The sequence below is a fragment of the Brassica napus genome, chromosome C7 (genome assembly GCF_020379485.1).
Source record: "Brassica napus cultivar Da-Ae chromosome C7, Da-Ae, whole genome shotgun sequence".
Classification (NCBI taxonomy): domain Eukaryota; kingdom Viridiplantae; phylum Streptophyta; class Magnoliopsida; order Brassicales; family Brassicaceae; genus Brassica; species Brassica napus.
This window is the reverse complement of record NC_063450.1, coordinates 31,415,057-31,432,386: the sequence shown is the minus strand read 5'-3', so window position 1 is coordinate 31,432,386 and position 17,330 is coordinate 31,415,057. Positions and strand designations below refer to the sequence as shown.

Here is a 17,330-nt window from a genome sequence, read left to right as displayed (position 1 = left end):
TAGACTTCATATGAAGTTTACTAAACCACAAAGTTTAAGCAGACTTCATTGGAAGCGTACAAAAATATGACTTTAATTCTTTTCTATGTTTTTTAATAATTTTATCTTGTTTTGCAGTTATTTTTTTCCATAGTTGTTTTCTTCTCTTCCAAAAAATGTAAGGTTTACATCTATATATTTTAAATATGTGTTCTAGTATTTATATTAAAATAAATTTACATATTCAAATTCTATGTCTTTAATTATTACTATTTTATCTATTAAATTATATTTTTAAAAGTTTTTTAGAATTTAACTTATTTCAGATCTGATATTTTTTTGATAGAGTAGACTTCAAATGAAGTCTACTTAAAAGTTAGAGCTGGTAGACTTGAAAAGAAGTCTACAAGCCTTGAATTTTAAGCATATTTCATTAGAAGCTTACTCAAAATATGATTTTAATTTTTAATCTTTTTTTGCAGGTATTCTCTTCCAAAGTTTTAAAATCATCTTCCTAAAAATGTAAGCTATACATATATTCATTATAAGATATTTTGTGTTTATAATGAACTAAATTTAAAGATTCATACTTTATGTTATTGCTTTGTTACAGGGATGACAAAAAAAAAACTATTTTTGAAATATATTCCAGAACAGAATATTTTCAAATTTTCTAAATGTACACTTTTAGATATAAAAAATTTACTTTAGTGTAGACTTCAACTAAAGTCTACTAAACAATAACTTTACGTAGACTTAATAAAAAGTCTACTAAAATATGATTTATTTTTTTATCTTATGTTTTTCTCATAACTCTATCTTATTTTGCAGGTACTTTTTTCAAGACTTTAATTGAGGCATCAAGATTATGAAAAATCAAACAATGTCAAGAATACTTTTTAATATATTGCTCTGTAATAATTTCTCATAATAAAATATTAATTTTTAAATAATTGTTTAATGCATAATGTATAAAGATTGTATTCATTTTTAGTTGTGTTTCACTTGTATGATATTATTAATTTTTTGTTAGATATCAATTTTTTTCACAAGATCTAATCAACCAAACAAGTAAAACCACCATAGGCTAAAATAATAACTAACACGCATGTGAGAAGAAGAAAATCTATACAAAATTCTCAAAAAGTTTCAAGAGTAAAACTAATCAAATTTTTTTGCAATAAGTTCCAAGTGTATAATTATAACACATTAACTTTTGAAATTCACCCAATACCATTAAATTACTAACATACACTGTAAAATAATTAAATCATGAAAAATATGATGAATAATACACAATTGCACTTTTAATAGAATTTACGACGTAGACTTCAACTGCAGTCTACCTTTGTAGATTTACAAAGACGTCTACACTTATTATCTAACACCAAAAATTTCTAGTTGGCTCTGACTTGATACACAAAGGCGTACAAAGTGTGTCTTGGCTAACTCGATCAAGTTCCGCACTTGTCTATCATTCGTGACATGCATAGGAGGAGTATCCGGAGCCATTTGTTGCAAAATGACGTCTGGTAAGAAATATGTTAGTACCACCTTCTCGATTTTCTTGTCCAGACCAAAATATTCTAGTGCCATTTCAAGAAGTTCACCATGTGTAAAACCACCCGACATAAGAAACATTCTCCCTCATTTCCGATTATTGACCACAAACTCCCGCAAAGAGCCTTTCACCACCCATTCTCCGTATACAACAGGTATCTGAGCCATTTCCTGCAAAAAAATACAGGTTTACATAATCAGCAAAGAAATATTTCATGTTTCATAAAACTATAAACGAAGACTTACAAATACGTCTACAATTATTAGCTAACAATATTGTCAAATCAAATGAATTACACTTTCATAATTATAAAACATTTTCTCTTCAAAATCACTCAAACCCATTAGGATTAACTAACACACACTTTCAAACAAAAAAAACTAAAAAAAACTTAATGAATAATACACAAATTCACATTTTTATAGATTTTTCTATGCAGACTTAATAGTCAGTCTCTGAAGATCTAGACGTTCGTTTCAGTTTACAGACGTAGACTGTCAAATAGGCATACTCTTTGGGTTGGTTTTTGCAATTGGCCATTTTACGGGTTGCTTTCTATAGTTGAAAAAAGCTGTGATTTTGTACATGTAGACTTTCATTTCAGTCTACAATTTAAAAAGGTTAGTTTTTGCAATTGACCAGAATTCATCTAAGATTTGACTTTCAGAACCAGACTTCATATGCAGTCTACATGTTTGAATTTTTTTGAAAGAGGTTAGTTTTGCAATTGACCAAGTTTGACTTCCAATCAGTAGATTGAAATTAACGTCTACGGGTGTGTAGACTTCTTGTGAAGTCTACTCTCAAATCTGACGGGTTGGTTTTGCATTTGACCAAAATAAAAAAAATAGACTTTATATGCAGTCTACATTTTTTTTTCTAAGATAAGAAGACTGCATATGAAGTATACAATTTAATAAAATTTTTATTGCTTTTTAATTTTTTTGGTCAAACACAAAACTAACCTATTCAACGAAGTCAAAGTTTTGGTCAAATGCAGAACTGACCTTTTATAGACTTTGTTGGCAGTCTACATTTTGTAGACTTCAGTTGAAGTCTATTTTGAAAAGTCAAAAATTCGGTCAAATGAAAAACTAACCTCTTTTAGGTAGACGTCTTAGTAAGTCTACCGAAAGTTTATTTTTGTTGTCAAAGGTAAAGACGGAGACTACAGGGGAAGTCTGCGTTAGAAAAAAAAATTGTTTATTTAATTGCAAAACTAACCCGTGCGTTGACAAATAGACTGCATTGTAAGTCTCCACGGAGGCGTAGACATACAAAACAGTCTACCGTCGCGACACAGATCTGAAAAAGAACGAAAACCATGTAAATAGTTATTTTTTTCCTGTGTAAAGCTCGTTTCCAACCTTTTCAACCGTCCAAACTCCAAATATGAGCAAAAAGAAATATCTTTGACTATTCACTAATGAAGAAACTCGAAAATATGAAGTTTGTGATTATGAAAATGAAAGTTATGAGAGTTTTTTAGATGGAAATGTAGAGGAGATGAGAGGAAATGAAGTTTTTTGGGTTAGAATGAGAAAAAAGTGGTTGAAAATTGAATTCTTGAGCTTTAGAGTTCAAAAATGGTGGTTCATGGTGGTTGGAAAAATTGATGATGATGACATTTTTGTAAATAAGAAGAAATGGTTAGGGTGTATTTGGTTTTTTGTTAATTTCGAAATTAATAAAAAATTAAATAAAAATGACAATTTTGTAAATAATTCAAAAACATAGGGATAGTATGAAAATTTTAGGGAAAATTGCCAAAACAGAATAAAAAAACAGAATGGTTGTCCCTATGGTATAAATTCAATCTAAAATTGTCCCTATAGTATAACTTTCTTCATAATACCTAAACTAACCTTAAACTAATCCCAAATTGTATTTAAAAAATATGGAAATCAATTTGTAAAAATGGTTGCCGAATAAAAAAGAAAAACAAAGGGAAAATTGGAAAATGGATTAAAACCATTCTGTTTTTTTTTCCCGTAACCCTAATAAAGAAAACAATCTCTCCGCCTCTCTCTACGGCGACGACGAAGGCGATTCTGTCTTCTCCGGTGAAATCAACGGCGACTGCAGACGCCACCGGTGGAACCCGTTTCTTTTCCCCTACCGGTGGAACCCTTTGTCTTCTCCTACATATTGAAGGTAAACACCAACGTTCTCCATCCAATTTCAATCATAAAGTTTGTTTCTTTCTCCTTCTTGTTCTAATACTTTTCTCTGGATCTCTGGATATCTCGACAAACAAAGGCGATTTCGGAACTTCTCTTGGTCATTGGTGAAATCGAGTTTGTCTTCAACCTCCCCGCCTCTCTATTTCTCCGACATTGCTAGCGCATAAGGTATGTTCTCAATACTTCATATGTCAAGTGGTTTGAGTTCTTCATTCGGGTTTGAAGCTAGCATTTCTCTCTTTCTTTATCCGGTTCTTTATTGCATTTCTCTGTGTTTGAGTTCTTCATTTGGGTTACTCTTTTTATATTCGTTTCTTAGGATTTTAAGTGTTGTTAACTGATTATATGAACAGATTTCGATTGTGAATTGGCTTACTTTGATTAACTGATTTCGTTTGTGAATTGATTTCGTTTATCATGGGCTGGTTTATTGATTGTGAATTGGCTTACTTTGATTAACAGATTTCTTGTGTTTGTCTCTGCTTCAATCAATTTCAGTCTTTAACTAGAATCAATTTTTTTTGTCTTTTCTAGATATGGAGTTAGAGCTACCTAAGCGAGTGTATGCAGAGGGTTTAGAACCTCAGGTGAAGAAGATCAATAACTGCTGCCGCATGGAACTTATCAGAGATCTGAAGAAAGCTATGCCTGCGGAGTACGATGATGTCAAGATAGATCCTGTTTTCAAACATATCATGGCGATTGCGGAAAATAACCTCAAGTTTTCGGGGAAATTGGTGGATAGCTTCTTGTGTAAGCAGCTGATTACCTCGAAGATGCATGAGAAGTGGTTTATATTTGCAAGGAAGCCTCTCCGGTTTTCGCTTCAGGAGTACCACACTGTGACAGGCCTCAAGATCTCGCGGGAAAGTAGCTGTGACGTAATTAAATGGAAAAGTGATGGCGGATTTTGGAGTGAACTACTAAGGACAGGTGGTAAGATCACCTTGCAGTCGATCAAAAAGGTGCATCTACAAGAAGTTCACAGCTGGTCTCGGCGTGATAGGATGAGGTTGATCTACTTGTGTGTGATAATGGGTGTGGTGATGGGGAGAGATGAGAAGGTGAACATCCCTCATATGTACATCAAGCTGGTGATGGATCTCGAGAAGCTTCGGAACTTCCATTGGGGTCTTCACTCCTACGACTTCTTACTGAGTTCCATTGAGAAGGTTAGGAAGAAGTTGGGTAAGAAGAACAGCTACATTTTCGAGGGGTTCTCCTATGCGTTCCAGATTTGGATTATGGAAGCAATTCCGGATTTTGGAGAAATATGTGGCAGCAAAGTCTCGGACAGTTTCTGCGGTCCAAGGTGTGGAAATTGGAAAGGAGTTGCAAAAGTTTCTTATGAAGACATCATTCAACTTGAGGAATCGTTTACTGAGAAGGTATGAATATTTATTGTATTCTTTTATATGGCTGTTGCATATTTTTTAAAGCTTATAATGTAATAATTGTTTTGTAGGGAGATTTGTTCTCGGTAATTTCAGTAAGTGGCAATGGTGATGTGTTGAGGGATGCTGATTATACAAGGAAGGATGAGATGGAAGATGAGCGTGTGGAGCTTCTTCTCGATAGGATTAAAAAGAACTTTGATTGGAGCAACACAGAATGGCCAGTTATAGAGGATGAAGAGACTGAGATGGAGGAAGCCGATACAGAGTCAGAAGCTGATAAGAGTGTGGATGCTACTGATATTGCAGCAGATGTGGAGACATCTTCGGTCCATGTTGCTGGAAGAGGCAAGAGAAAGATTCAGGATGAAGGAGCCGAGTCAAGAAAGAAGAAGTTGTTGTGTAAGCGAACAGCAGAAAAAAACAGAGTATTGATCAAGAAACTAAGAGTTTCATTGAGGGTTTGGTCCACTCATCTATCAGTTCCTTGGGCGATATACTCAGAGCGCAAATGGCGAGTATGGAGAGCATGTTCAAAGAGAGGATCGGCAACATGGAGATCGAGGTTTCACAGCTCAGGGAAGCAATCAGTTTGAGGGCAGAAGGAAGCGTTCCTAAGAGCAAAACCGATGAAGCTGCGCCTAAGACCAAAACCGCTCAAGCTCCTGCAAAGAAAAAGGTCAATCAAGCTCAAGCTCAAGCTCCAGCAAAGGAAAAGGTACTTCCTAAAAGAAAGTGTAGAACTTGATGTTCTTGTATCTAGGATGCCGCGTAAGGGTGCTGGAACTAGTCTTTTGGAGTTAGGTTGTTTTTGGAACTAAACATTTTCACAGTGTAATATTATGTAAAACTTTCGGATATTGTAATAGGTTTATAAATGTGTAATATGCTTGAATGTTTGTGTAATGATAACTCCATGAATGTAATGCTTTCTTTGTGTTTTGATTGAAAGACTTCTTACATATATTTTTTTTTGGTTTTAATGAATAGGATTGGTTAAAGAATGGTATAGAAACTAACGAGTTTGATTTTGGATTGAGCACACAAGAATTAAGGGAATTGTCCCAAGATACATATGTTGATGGGTTTGATCTTTCTCAAGTGAAAGTCGAAAACTCAAAACCCTTCAACATGTCCCCACCGAAGTTAAATGATGAGGAAATAGATCGAGCCGGAGAAGCCTCAGCAGATGCGGCATTGGTGTATCTTCGTAAAGAGGATTGGGAAAAAGTTAGCACTTGGTTAATTAAATCCAAGTAAGTAAATTCTCATTTTTATATCATGTGTTTTTAAAATTTAATCAAACCATATCATTGTTTTGAACTTTTATCATTGTTTTGGTTACAGACCTCTACGGATTGGACCTTCATTGTTAGATGCTGAGATTGGTACTCGTCTTATGGATAGAACCGAGTGGCTTCACAACTCGGTAAAACCTTTATACTTTTAGCTTTCATGTGTGTTTTCCATACATGGTGTGTGTTAACATCATCGTAATATGCAGGAGATTGACGCCATGATGTACGTATACAGGGAGAGAACATCTCTGAAACGATGGAAACTTCACCGTGTCGCCTTCATGTCTGTTGTCTTCAGCAACATGATTAAAAAGGAGTATGAGAGTTTCAAGGCGGGTATAAGAAAATACAAGCTTCATGATTTGCTAGTGCAGTACGACAAAGGGGTCCTTCCACCACATGGACAGACACAAGAGATATGGAATGTAGATGTGGATCGACTGTATGTCCCTGTTCATGTTAGCGGGAATCATTGGATCGCATTGTGTATCAGTTTCGTGACGAGGAGCATTGATGTGTTTGATTGCTCGGGCAGAAAAAGGTACAAGGAATTGGATGGGTTCGCAAATCTTGTTCCTCGTATTGTCAAGGCAGTTCAGCCACCGAGTTACCAGAAGGACTTTACGTTCGCTGCATATACGGTTCACTATGTCCCCATGGGTAAGCTGAATAAAAGTGCATGTGATTGTGGTGTCTATACAATAAAGTTCATCGAGTGCCACTCGCTTGGATTGAAGTTGTCGATGGTGAATGATGGTAACATCAAAGAAGCTCGCCACAGAATTTTGTGGGATCTATGGGAAGCGGCAAACGACCCGGAATTGGTTGAGAGGATGTCAAATTATGAACCTCCAGAGTGTCTCACTTCAACCGTAGAAGAGATTCTGTGAGAATCGATTTTTAAATGTAACTAGTTCGGCTTTTATCATAACTTTTAGGATAAAAATGCTTAATCTAATGTGTGTTTTATTAGGAACATGAATGCTTAATCCCTCTAATGAATTGCTTTTGGGTTTATTATTCTAAGTTTTTGACAATGTGTTTAATGAGACCCAAAAAAGTCATGTCGGCGACAACAATCAACCGTAACGAGACCCTAAACAATACCCTAAATGAGACAACGTTCGAAAACATAACGATACCCTAAACATACCCTAAACAGAAACCAGTCATTCAATCGAGAGTCTAAAAACACATAACGAGACCCTAAACATGCCCTACATAACGAGATCCTAAACATGCCCTACATAACGAAACCCTAAACATACCCTAACGAGAAACCAAAACAACATTAATCATGCATTCTAATAGCCGTTGTAGAAGAAATCAACCGATAAGAGTATATAAACGAATCAAATCCAATACACTAAACTTGGTTTCTTGTAAACTCGACTTTTGATCCAAATCAGCAATAAAACCCGACCCGAATTAGATCCACAAATAACCTAATACCCGACATATTTAAACCAAAAACCCGAGTTTTCCCCATTTTTTCAGAATTCTCTTCTCTGTCGAGAACATTTTTCTCTCTGAATCAATTTTCCTAAAACATGAATACTCCAAGGCGATATTCGTACGGGGTGCCATCTAGGTGCTGGTGTGGGAAGGGGGTTGTGATTTTCTATTCGAGAACAGATGAGAATCCTTACCGACGGTTCTATAGATGCGAAATTGGGTCACAGGTTCATGGTTTCGATTTGTTTAAGGATTCAAATACATAATAGTTATCTGTTCATATCGAAACTCTGTTTTGTTAAAGGCGTTGGTCATGGCTTTGATATCTTTTGTCTGAATCGATTTTTGATTAAGAGAGACGAACACGCTGTCCTGACTTTATTTTTCTTCTATGTAGCGAAAAAATGAAACCCATTTATTTAAGTGGGTTGATGAAGCTTTGGTTGATGAGTTTCAAAAGCTAGATGCAGAGCAAGGGAGAATAACAGAAGCAATTGAAGATCTGAAAACGAGTATGAAAGAGACAGTTGAAGAAGAAGTAAGGAAGCAAAAAAATTCCCTTGAATTAAGTTGTTTAGGAATCATTCTACTGTGTTTTGGTAAAGTCAAGAATGAATGAAACCAGTCTACTGGTTCTTAGTATTTTGCTTCAATCTCTTTTGTTCTTACAATGACTATGTCACATTTTATGGTTCTTACTATGGCTTTGTTTTGGTTCATTTTCGAGGGGTTTTCTCAAATCGAGTACAATGAAACTGAGAAAGAATGATGATGGCAATGTATAACAATGAAACTTAGAAGAATGATGCCAATGCTTAACAATGAAAATGAGAAAAAATCCAAACGAAATTTATCCAATTGAAAAGAGAACCTATAGTGTTTAGAAGAAAAAAACCGTACAAAGCAACCTGTGAAATTTATCCAAATGATGAGAATGCACTTTGAAATAAGCTCGCCTAGCTCGCCATCTACCGCCACTTGCAAACTTGAACAGAGCAACCTGTGACACAAAGAACCATACATCAAACACATAAACCAAGCTATAAAAACACATAAATTTACCGCCTATATAACCTCACCCCTTACCATTTGTGACTGACTATATTGGTACTTGACAAGTTGCTCTGTTGTGCCCACTAATACCACATCTACTACACTTCCGAGGCTGCTTTCTTCGTGATATTTGCGATGACCGAATTTTGTCTTCCGCAGTTTCATATCTGCGTTTTCTTTTTCTTCCAACTGATCTTCTTGTCTGTGGTGGTAAAACAATGACTTTCTTAACATCTTCTGGTATAGACCAAGCATCCTCAGGAACATCAATAGGATTTATGCTTTCTTCATAAGCTTCTCTCCAAGCTCCTGTAGTATACATCAAATCAGTCAATGTGTGTGGCTCTCTTCCAACATGAAAACCAGCTTTAATTGCGTGCCTACAAGGGATCTTCATAAGGGTGTACTTTCCACATGAACAAGTCCTTCTATCCAAATCAACTAAGCAGTCGAATTTATCACCTCTAACAAGCAATCGACCAGCACTGACAGGGTAAACTACAAATGTGGCGCCTTTCCCGATTCTCCTCTCTATTTTTTTCTCTACATCTTTAGTCAGAGGATGTTTATGCTTTGAAATCAGTTTCTTACGCTCATAAAACCATTGTGTTAACATTTCCCTGATACTGTCTAACAAAGGGATGACTGGATACTCTCTCGGTGAACGCAAAGCAGAGTTGATAGATTCAGCAGGATTGGTTGTCCTTATGTCGTATCTGTATCCAGGGAATTGACATCTAGCCCATTTTTGCACATCAGCTTCCCTAAGATAATCTCCAATTGCCGGACTGATATTACACACAGTAGCAAATGTCTTCTCAAACTCAGAAACTCGATAAGCCTTGGACGCCTTTGAAACCAACCCAGCAAGTCCTTTCCCATGGAAATATGTGACCACATTATTCAACAAATGATGAATACAAATCCCGTGTCTGGCTGATGGATACACGTTTTCAATTGCCTTAGCGATAGACCCATGTCTGTCTGAAATAAAAGCCAAATCATGATCATCTGCAATGACAACCTTAAGTTGTCTCATAAACCATTCCCAAGAACGCTCATTCTCTGAGTCGACTATTCCAAACGCAATAGGATACAAATTTGAATTTCCGTCTAAAGCCGTAGAAACCAGTAAAACTCCTTTGTATTTATTCTTCAAAAAGGTCCCATCGATCACAATAACCCGCCTCATGACTCTGTTAAATCCTCTTATCGATTGCCCAAATGCAATAAATAGGTAACGAAAGTTCTCATTTCCGTCAATCTCATAGGATGTGTGTGTACCTGGATTAGCCTCTCTCAGCATGTGCAAGTATTTTGGTATTTTCCCATAACTTCTCTCTGGAATACCTCTAACTGCACTGATCGCATATTCACGCGCATCCCATGCTAAAGATTTTGATATCTCGCATCCATGATCACTACGCATAATCTGTATGATATCATTACATTTCGGCCCTTCCTTGACGCCTACATACTTATGCATAATCAGACTGCCTATTGTTTTTGCTGAAGCAGTCTTACCCGCTTTGGTTTTGCTTGAAGGTGCGCATGTATGTTTACCGACATACTTCTTGATCATGAAATATGATGAATCCTTCAGACACTCTGCTCGAACACCCCAATTGCATGCATTATCTGCACATCTAACATACCAAAGTTGTCTATCCGTTTTGATAACCTGGTAGTCAAAGTTATGCTTCATTGCACACATCTCGAAAGTCGCCTTCAACAAAGTTTTGTTCTCAAAAAATTGTCCGACCTTAACAACATGGAGCAGAGAAAACTTTGACATTTTATGTATGTTCTCTTTTTCAGAGATCATGGTATCAGCATCATAGTCCCCATCCTCATCAACTGCGACTCCTTTCCGCTTTTCATTCTTCTTATTCCCCTGCCTCTCAGCATACACAGGAGCTGATTCGTCCCCATTGTCAAACGAGTTTCCTTTCTCTTCATGAGTACATGGATCAGCTGGCGGTTTGTTAAGATCAAAGGCTTCTTTATTCGGATTCTCAGCCTTGGCTTTACATGTTACACACAATCGAGTAGAAGCACTCTTTTGAACAAATCGAACAAAATTATGAAGCTGACGATCGTTTGCAATGATCACAGGTGGACATCCTGAAGTATTGATCAACTCAGCAGGTAGATAACTTAACTCCAAATCGGCTATGATTTCTTCTTCCATACCAAAATCCTCCAAAATCATCCTTTTTAATTCATCTAAAGTACAATTTGATTCCACTAACAATAGCCTACCCCCTTTGCCATCAGCCTCAAAAATCCATCCCGTAGTTGCACCTAATTCCCAAAGACCACATGTTGTATAGATATGCATCTAATCTAGAACAAAAGTTTCTGAAAATCAAAAGAGAAACTATGAAAAAATCATAGATTCATGAAGAAGAAAGGCAAAATCATTTTTTAAAAAAAAAATTGACAAAGAAAATCGAGCAGAACCATTTTAGGAAGTTAGAATATTTTTAGAATATTTTGTTAACTGACTTTCCTTTATTTTCGCCAAAAACAGGTGATTTTATTAGTAGAAGACACCTTCTACAATGCGTAGAACCATGAAAATAATAAGGAATGTAATTTCTACCTTCTTTAGACGTTTGTGTAGTTTTCAGATTTCACGTTCGATAAATGTTAGAATACTTGTTAAAAGTAGAAACTGCATTTTTCAGAAACGTAGATATCTTTACAATTAGTAGAATTCGCATTCCCCATATTTAGATATTGAATCAAAAGTAGATTTTACGTTCCAAAACAAGTAGATGTACGTGTTTATTCTGGATTTTGCATTCTACTAACCCAATTTCCGTAGAAGACGATTTCTACTTTTAGTAGAACGTAAATTGGAAATTTTATTTATTAAGTTTTTGAAAAAATAAAAAATATGTCCTTCTGTATATTGGTGTTCCATTAATAGTTTATATTTTTAATAATTTTTTTGATTCATAAAACTATTTATTTTATTAAGTTTCAGAAATAAAAGGGTAAAAGAGAGATAAAATGGACAAAGTTGAATTTATACCATAGGGACAACCATTCTGTTTTTTTATTCTGTTTTGACAATTTTCCCAAAATTTTATTGATGAATAGTAATGACAAAAAAAAAAAAAGTTGGTTTTGGGTTTGACTAGAAATTGTGGGTTGGTTTTGAAAAACACCCTATATTGTTTAAGAAATATTTGATGTTTAAAACGTTTTTTTTCGAAACGAAGGACTGTGAACTAATTGGTACGTAAAAAATATCATCTCGTGTATCCCCACAAATTCAAATAAAATATTGGCCATACAGTCGGGTGGGAGTCATTTACTTTCACAAATGAGCAGGTAGATCTTATCACGAGGATCCCCACAACAATAAATAAATACTGGCCACACTCGGGTGGACTCATTTGGTCACCGAATCAAAACACGAAACTTTTTGTCTTCTGATTTGTTCCCCTATAAAATGGCAATAAGTACGAACGTTAAAACCGCACTCTCAAAGAAACTCATACTTTCAATCTATATTCTTCAGTCTTATAACCAACTATAATAATGTCCAATCATCTTCAAGGGCACTTAACTACTTGCGCAAACCCGGTTTTAACCAAAGATGAGCAAGAAGTCGACGAGAAAACGGTGAGCTTGCAAGCGGAGAGTATCGTCAACACCATGGCTTTTCCAATGGTTCTCAAAGCCGCCTTGGAGCTTGGCGTCATTGACACAGTCGCTGCAGCAGGCAACGGCGCATGGCTCTCACCGTTGGAGATTTCTCGTAGTCTCCCAACCAAACCAGCCAACCCGGAGGCGCCAGAGTTGCTGGACCGGATGCTGCGTTTACTCGTCAGCCACTCGATTTTGAAGTGCCGTATGATTGAAAGTAAAGAAAATGGCCGAACCGGAAAGATGGATAGGGTATATGCAGCTGAACCAGTTTGCAAGTATTTCTTGAAAGATAGTGACGGTTCCGGTTCTCTCGTTTCTCTGTTTATGTTGCTCCAGAGCGACGTATTTTTCAAGACTTGGTAAGTACTTCATTATTGTGTAAATGAGTTGAATCGAGTTATGTCGTCAACTACATTATACCAGTCAATAATCAAACTATCTAAACCGCATTATAACGAATGCTCTGTATAAAGCAATCATAAATGAACAGATGAAGTTGACCAAAAACAAAATGAGCAGATGAATTTTTTTTTTCTTTTCACAGGACAAATGTTAAAGATGTGATACTAGAAGGAAGAGATGCGTTCAGCTCTGCCCATGGCATGCCACTTTTTGAATACATTAATTCGGATGGGCAATTTGCTAAAGTGTTTGATCGTGCCATGTCAGAACCTTCCACCATGATTATGAAAAAGGTTCTAGAAGTTTACAGAGGATTTGAAGATGTTAACACATTGGTGGATGTTGGAGGAGGATGTGGCACTACATTAGGTCTAATCACTTCCAAGTACTCTCATATTAAGGGTGTTAATTTCGACTTACCTCAGGTTTTAACCAATGCTCCATTTTATCCAGGTATAAAACAAGATAAAGTTTTTTGATAAGTTATACTAATGAAGTGTTAGTTTTGAAATCTAGCTCTTAAAACTTTTTGTTTAATTTTACTAATTCTAGGAGTGGAGCATGTCTCTGGAGACATGTTCATAGAAGTTCCAAAAGGAGACGCAGTCTTTATGAAAGTAAGTACATTTATACGAATATAAAGTTTAATTTTATAACTTCAAGTATTTTGAAAGACCATTATTTCTAAAATAATGTGGTTAATTTGTTGATAGTTGATACTACATGATTGGACGGACGAACATTGCATAAAGCTTCTAAAAAATTGTTGGAAGAGTCTACCGGAAAAAGGGAAAGTGATCGTTGTAGATATGATAATACCAACAGAACCAAAGAGTAGTGACCTTTTCTCTAACACTGTGTTTGGTATGGATATGTTGATGCTAACACAATGCTCGGGTGGTAAAGAGAGATCGTTTTCACAGTTGGAGAATTTAGCGTATGGTTCAGGTTTCCTTCGATGTGAAATTATGTGCCTTGCCTATTCGTATTCTGTTATTGAATTCCAGAAATAGATTCTGAAATTGCAAAACAAAATAATGATTGGTTTGATGAATGTGAAATGACGGGATAAATATCTGGTTACATATATATATCTATATGTAAATGAATAAATTGTGTGAATTGGAGCTTATTCTAATGATTTTATTGCATGTAATATATTATTATGGTGTCGGCTTGCATTTGCTCGACTTTCTTTTAAGTTTGTGAAGATTGTTAAGTTTTCAACGAGTGTAATGACTCGGATTACAATAAAAAGGTGTTTTATATTATGTTTGTCACTGATATTGTTGTTCTTATCCGTGACTTAAATATGTCACATTCGTTAACATGTTAGATATTTTATTTTGGTGTAAAATATTTTCTAAATAAAAAATTAGTTAGAAGATTATAAATACGGTTCTAAGAGTTTATAAATTATTATTTATATCATTAATAAAAAATTAATCTGGGTATCTATCACAAACTAGTTTTTTAATACTTTTTGTTTTATCTGAATTTAACCGTGGCTAAACATTATATCTTATGCTATTTTTTCTGTTTAGAAATCATATTCTTTTAATTTCTATATAGAGACTACAGCATTTTTAGTATATATCAATGGATGGTCTAGTGTGGACAGTTTAATTTGTCAGTTTCATTCTTATAGATTGGTTCACCGGTAGGGGTTAAAGTTTTTGGTTGCCATAAATGAATTAAAAGTAGATGATAGTGTCATTACTATTGAAATGATACGTGTAGCCAAAAATATTTTTTATTTGATCTTTCTTTCTATGTCCCAATTTGATAGAATAAAAATGTGGTTCTGAAATTAATAAAAAAGTTCGATGATTTTAGACTGACTCAATCTATTTGTTTTCTAAGTCGGGTCTAGAATAAGAGAATTGTTATGAAAGTCAAGAAAAAGAAGCAGCCGCGTTTGTAGAAAATATAAAAGATATGGGGTCCGCTGCACTATTTGCACAGTGAATTTCTTTCTATATATACGAACGTTTTTCGTTCATTGTATTACACACCATTCTTCTCCTTCAATAACACATCTTCTCTTCTTATCAGTGTTATCTTCTTCATACGGGTATAAAATTTTGCTTTATTTAAATTCATGCGATATAATAAAATTCCAGTTCTTTTTATAACACGTTATCAGCACGATCGTTCTGCAATTCGGTAAAATTTATTGTATCATATATACCCTGCTATAATGGTCGGTATACCGCATGTACTATTATTTATATTATGTTATAATGGCCGGAATGCCGCATATATTATTTATTAATATTTTAATTAATTTATTGGTCGGCCGAGCCACCTTATATTCTATTTATTGTTAACTGGACGGCCGAGCCACCTTTATTTTCTGTTTTTTGTTAACTGGTCGTCTGAGCCGCCTTATATTTTGTTTATTGCTAATTGGTGAGCCGAGCCGCCGTATAATTTATTTATTATTCTGCATTGACCGGCTGAGCCGTCGCATAATTTATTATCATAACAAAAAATATTTATTCACCATAATTTTTATTTTTATCAAACTATTATGAAATTTTATAGATTTGATTGACCGTTTAATACGAAATTTTCAGACTAATTTTTGGTGCACTCGATTTAATCCCAACGGTCACAAAGAAAATTTTTCAAAAATTTCCCCTTTCTCCAACGGTTATGAACAGTGATTTTCATCTATAAATACAACTCATTTTCACTACATTTCATCATCCAAAACATTTCATCTTCTCTCAAAAAATTTCAAATCGCTCTCCTCCGATTTTTCATTTCAAGAAAGATGATTCGCACACTTTTATTTTTATGTGCCATTTTTATTTGTGTTTCTATTTATGGTTTATTCGTTGGAGAATTTACTCCGAGTGAATTTAAGATGAATATCGGTTTAATTTTCTTTACATCACTTCTCCTTGTAATTGCTTGCATGATTAATGTAAACGGTTTTTAAATTATGAAGTTCTAATAAAATTATTATTTTGTGTTTTAGAAATACAAATGGCAAACATCGAGAAACTCCAGTTCCCAGCTCTGAAAGTAACCGGCGAAAATTATGTCAGATGGGTCACAAATGTGAAACCTTATCTTGTAATAAAAAAGATAACCGAAGCGATAGAAGTCGGTAACAAATCGCCACCCGAGCATATAGCCGAAGCGATAATCTTCCTGAAGAAGCATTTAGATGAGAATCTAACTCACGACTATGGAGACGTTGAGGACCCAGCCGTACTATGGCAAGCCTTGAAAGATAGGTTCGATAATCAAAAGGAAATCAATCTCCCTCACGCTCTTGAAGAGTGGAAAACCCTGAGGTTTCAGGATTTCCAAAGGGTTAGAGATTACAATTCCACTATCTTGAGGATAGTTGCACAATTAAAATATTGTGGTAACCCTGTCACTGAAGCAGAAATGCTTGACAAGACATATAATACTTTCCACAAAGAACACAACGTCTTATCCCGAATTTACAGAAAATGTGGGTACACCAAATTTTCTGAATTGATGGTAACACTCATGTTGGCTGAAAAGAACGATGAGTTACTAATCAAAAACCATAATTCCCGACCTACGGGAGCCAAGGCATTTCCCGAAGTGAATGCTACGGCGGTAGAATATTCGGGAAGGAGAAACCAGACCAACCGAGGTCGTGGTCGGCGTTTCAACAACAAACGTGGAAAGCCTTACTATCCTAAAAGTATTAGATCTAACAAATGGGTTAGATCTGAACAACCTCCTAAAGGCAAAGAAACCGAAGAGGATACCACAAAGAAAAGTGAGACTGTATGTTACAGATGTGGATGTAAAGGACATTGGTCCCGTACCTGTCGTACTCCCCCACATTTGTGCAAGTTATATCAAGAGTCCATAAAAGGAAAGGCTAAAGAGGTGAACCTCACGGAAAATGTTGAAGGGACCTCATACCTTGAATCCTCCGACTTCGCTAATGAGCTGGACTAGATTACTCCTGAAGAGAATCGAAATGCCTATGATAAGAGTATTGAATAGTTTTCAGTATTACCATGTATAATTATTATATTTCATGTTTTAAACAAATAATGATGTTTTTAACATCATCTTATTGTATAATTATTATGTGTTTCCTTATATGAATGAATTTTATGTTTTTTTTTTATTAATATTTATGACAATTTCAGAAATGGACCAGAATGCTAATGAAGCAAAATCCAAGAAACGGATTCGTGAAATATGCATACCAGATAGTGGAACAACGCACACTATTCTGAGACAAAAGAGATATTTCTCTGATATAAAACCGACAAGAATTGTCGTCAATACAATATCAGGTCCTGCAGACGTGATTGAAGGAACTGGTAAAGCAAACTTT

General features: G+C 35.2%; 5 protein-coding genes across 6 annotated transcripts; 4 read left to right on the top strand and 1 right to left on the bottom strand.

Annotated features, from left to right (window-relative positions):
* The first annotated feature begins 3,347 nt into the window (after positions 1 to 3,347).
* LOC106427510 lies at positions 3,348 to 6,079 on the top strand. Of its 2 annotated transcripts, XM_013868242.3 has the most exons (4): positions 3,348 to 3,694; positions 3,800 to 3,891; positions 4,258 to 5,111; positions 5,189 to 6,079. In XM_013868242.3, exons 3-4 carry the CDS (start codon positions 4,260 to 4,262, stop codon positions 5,711 to 5,713), a joined length of 1,377 nt encoding a protein of 458 aa, XP_013723696.2. In that variant the 5' UTR covers positions 3,348 to 3,694; positions 3,800 to 3,891; positions 4,258 to 4,259; the 3' UTR covers positions 5,714 to 6,079. The 2 variants fall into 2 exon arrangements, with proteins under 2 accessions (XP_013723696.2, XP_048619706.1); XM_048763749.1 differs by having other exon boundaries at positions 3,348 to 3,891.
* Positions 6,080 to 6,152: 73 nt separating this feature from the next.
* On the top strand, positions 6,153 to 8,698 carry LOC125590294. The gene is made up of 3 exons (XM_048763750.1): positions 6,153 to 6,373; positions 6,465 to 6,546; positions 6,622 to 8,698. The coding sequence occupies exons 1-3, from the start codon at positions 6,249 to 6,251 to the stop codon at positions 7,303 to 7,305; spliced, it is 891 nt and encodes a 296-aa protein (XP_048619707.1). The 5' UTR covers positions 6,153 to 6,248; the 3' UTR covers positions 7,306 to 8,698.
* A 4-nt stretch (positions 8,699 to 8,702) lies between these two features.
* LOC106453754 lies at positions 8,703 to 12,024 on the bottom strand. The gene is made up of 2 exons (XM_048763748.1): positions 8,957 to 12,024; positions 8,703 to 8,870 (listed from the first exon to the last, which is right to left on the bottom strand). Exon 1 carries the CDS (start codon positions 11,262 to 11,264, stop codon positions 8,970 to 8,972), a length of 2,295 nt encoding a protein of 764 aa, XP_048619705.1. The 5' UTR covers positions 11,265 to 12,024; the 3' UTR covers positions 8,703 to 8,870; positions 8,957 to 8,969.
* Positions 12,025 to 12,337: 313 nt separating this feature from the next.
* Positions 12,338 to 14,256, top strand: LOC106427507 (indole glucosinolate O-methyltransferase 4). The gene is made up of 4 exons (XM_013868239.3): positions 12,338 to 12,945; positions 13,131 to 13,441; positions 13,541 to 13,605; positions 13,702 to 14,256. The coding sequence occupies exons 1-4, from the start codon at positions 12,476 to 12,478 to the stop codon at positions 13,999 to 14,001; spliced, it is 1,146 nt and encodes a 381-aa protein (XP_013723693.2). The 5' UTR covers positions 12,338 to 12,475; the 3' UTR covers positions 14,002 to 14,256.
* A 1,726-nt stretch (positions 14,257 to 15,982) lies between these two features.
* On the top strand, positions 15,983 to 16,942 carry LOC125590293. Its single transcript, XM_048763747.1, has one exon. The coding sequence runs from the start codon at positions 15,983 to 15,985 to the stop codon at positions 16,940 to 16,942; it is 960 nt and encodes a 319-aa protein (XP_048619704.1).
* Positions 16,943 to 17,330: the final 388 nt, after the last annotated feature.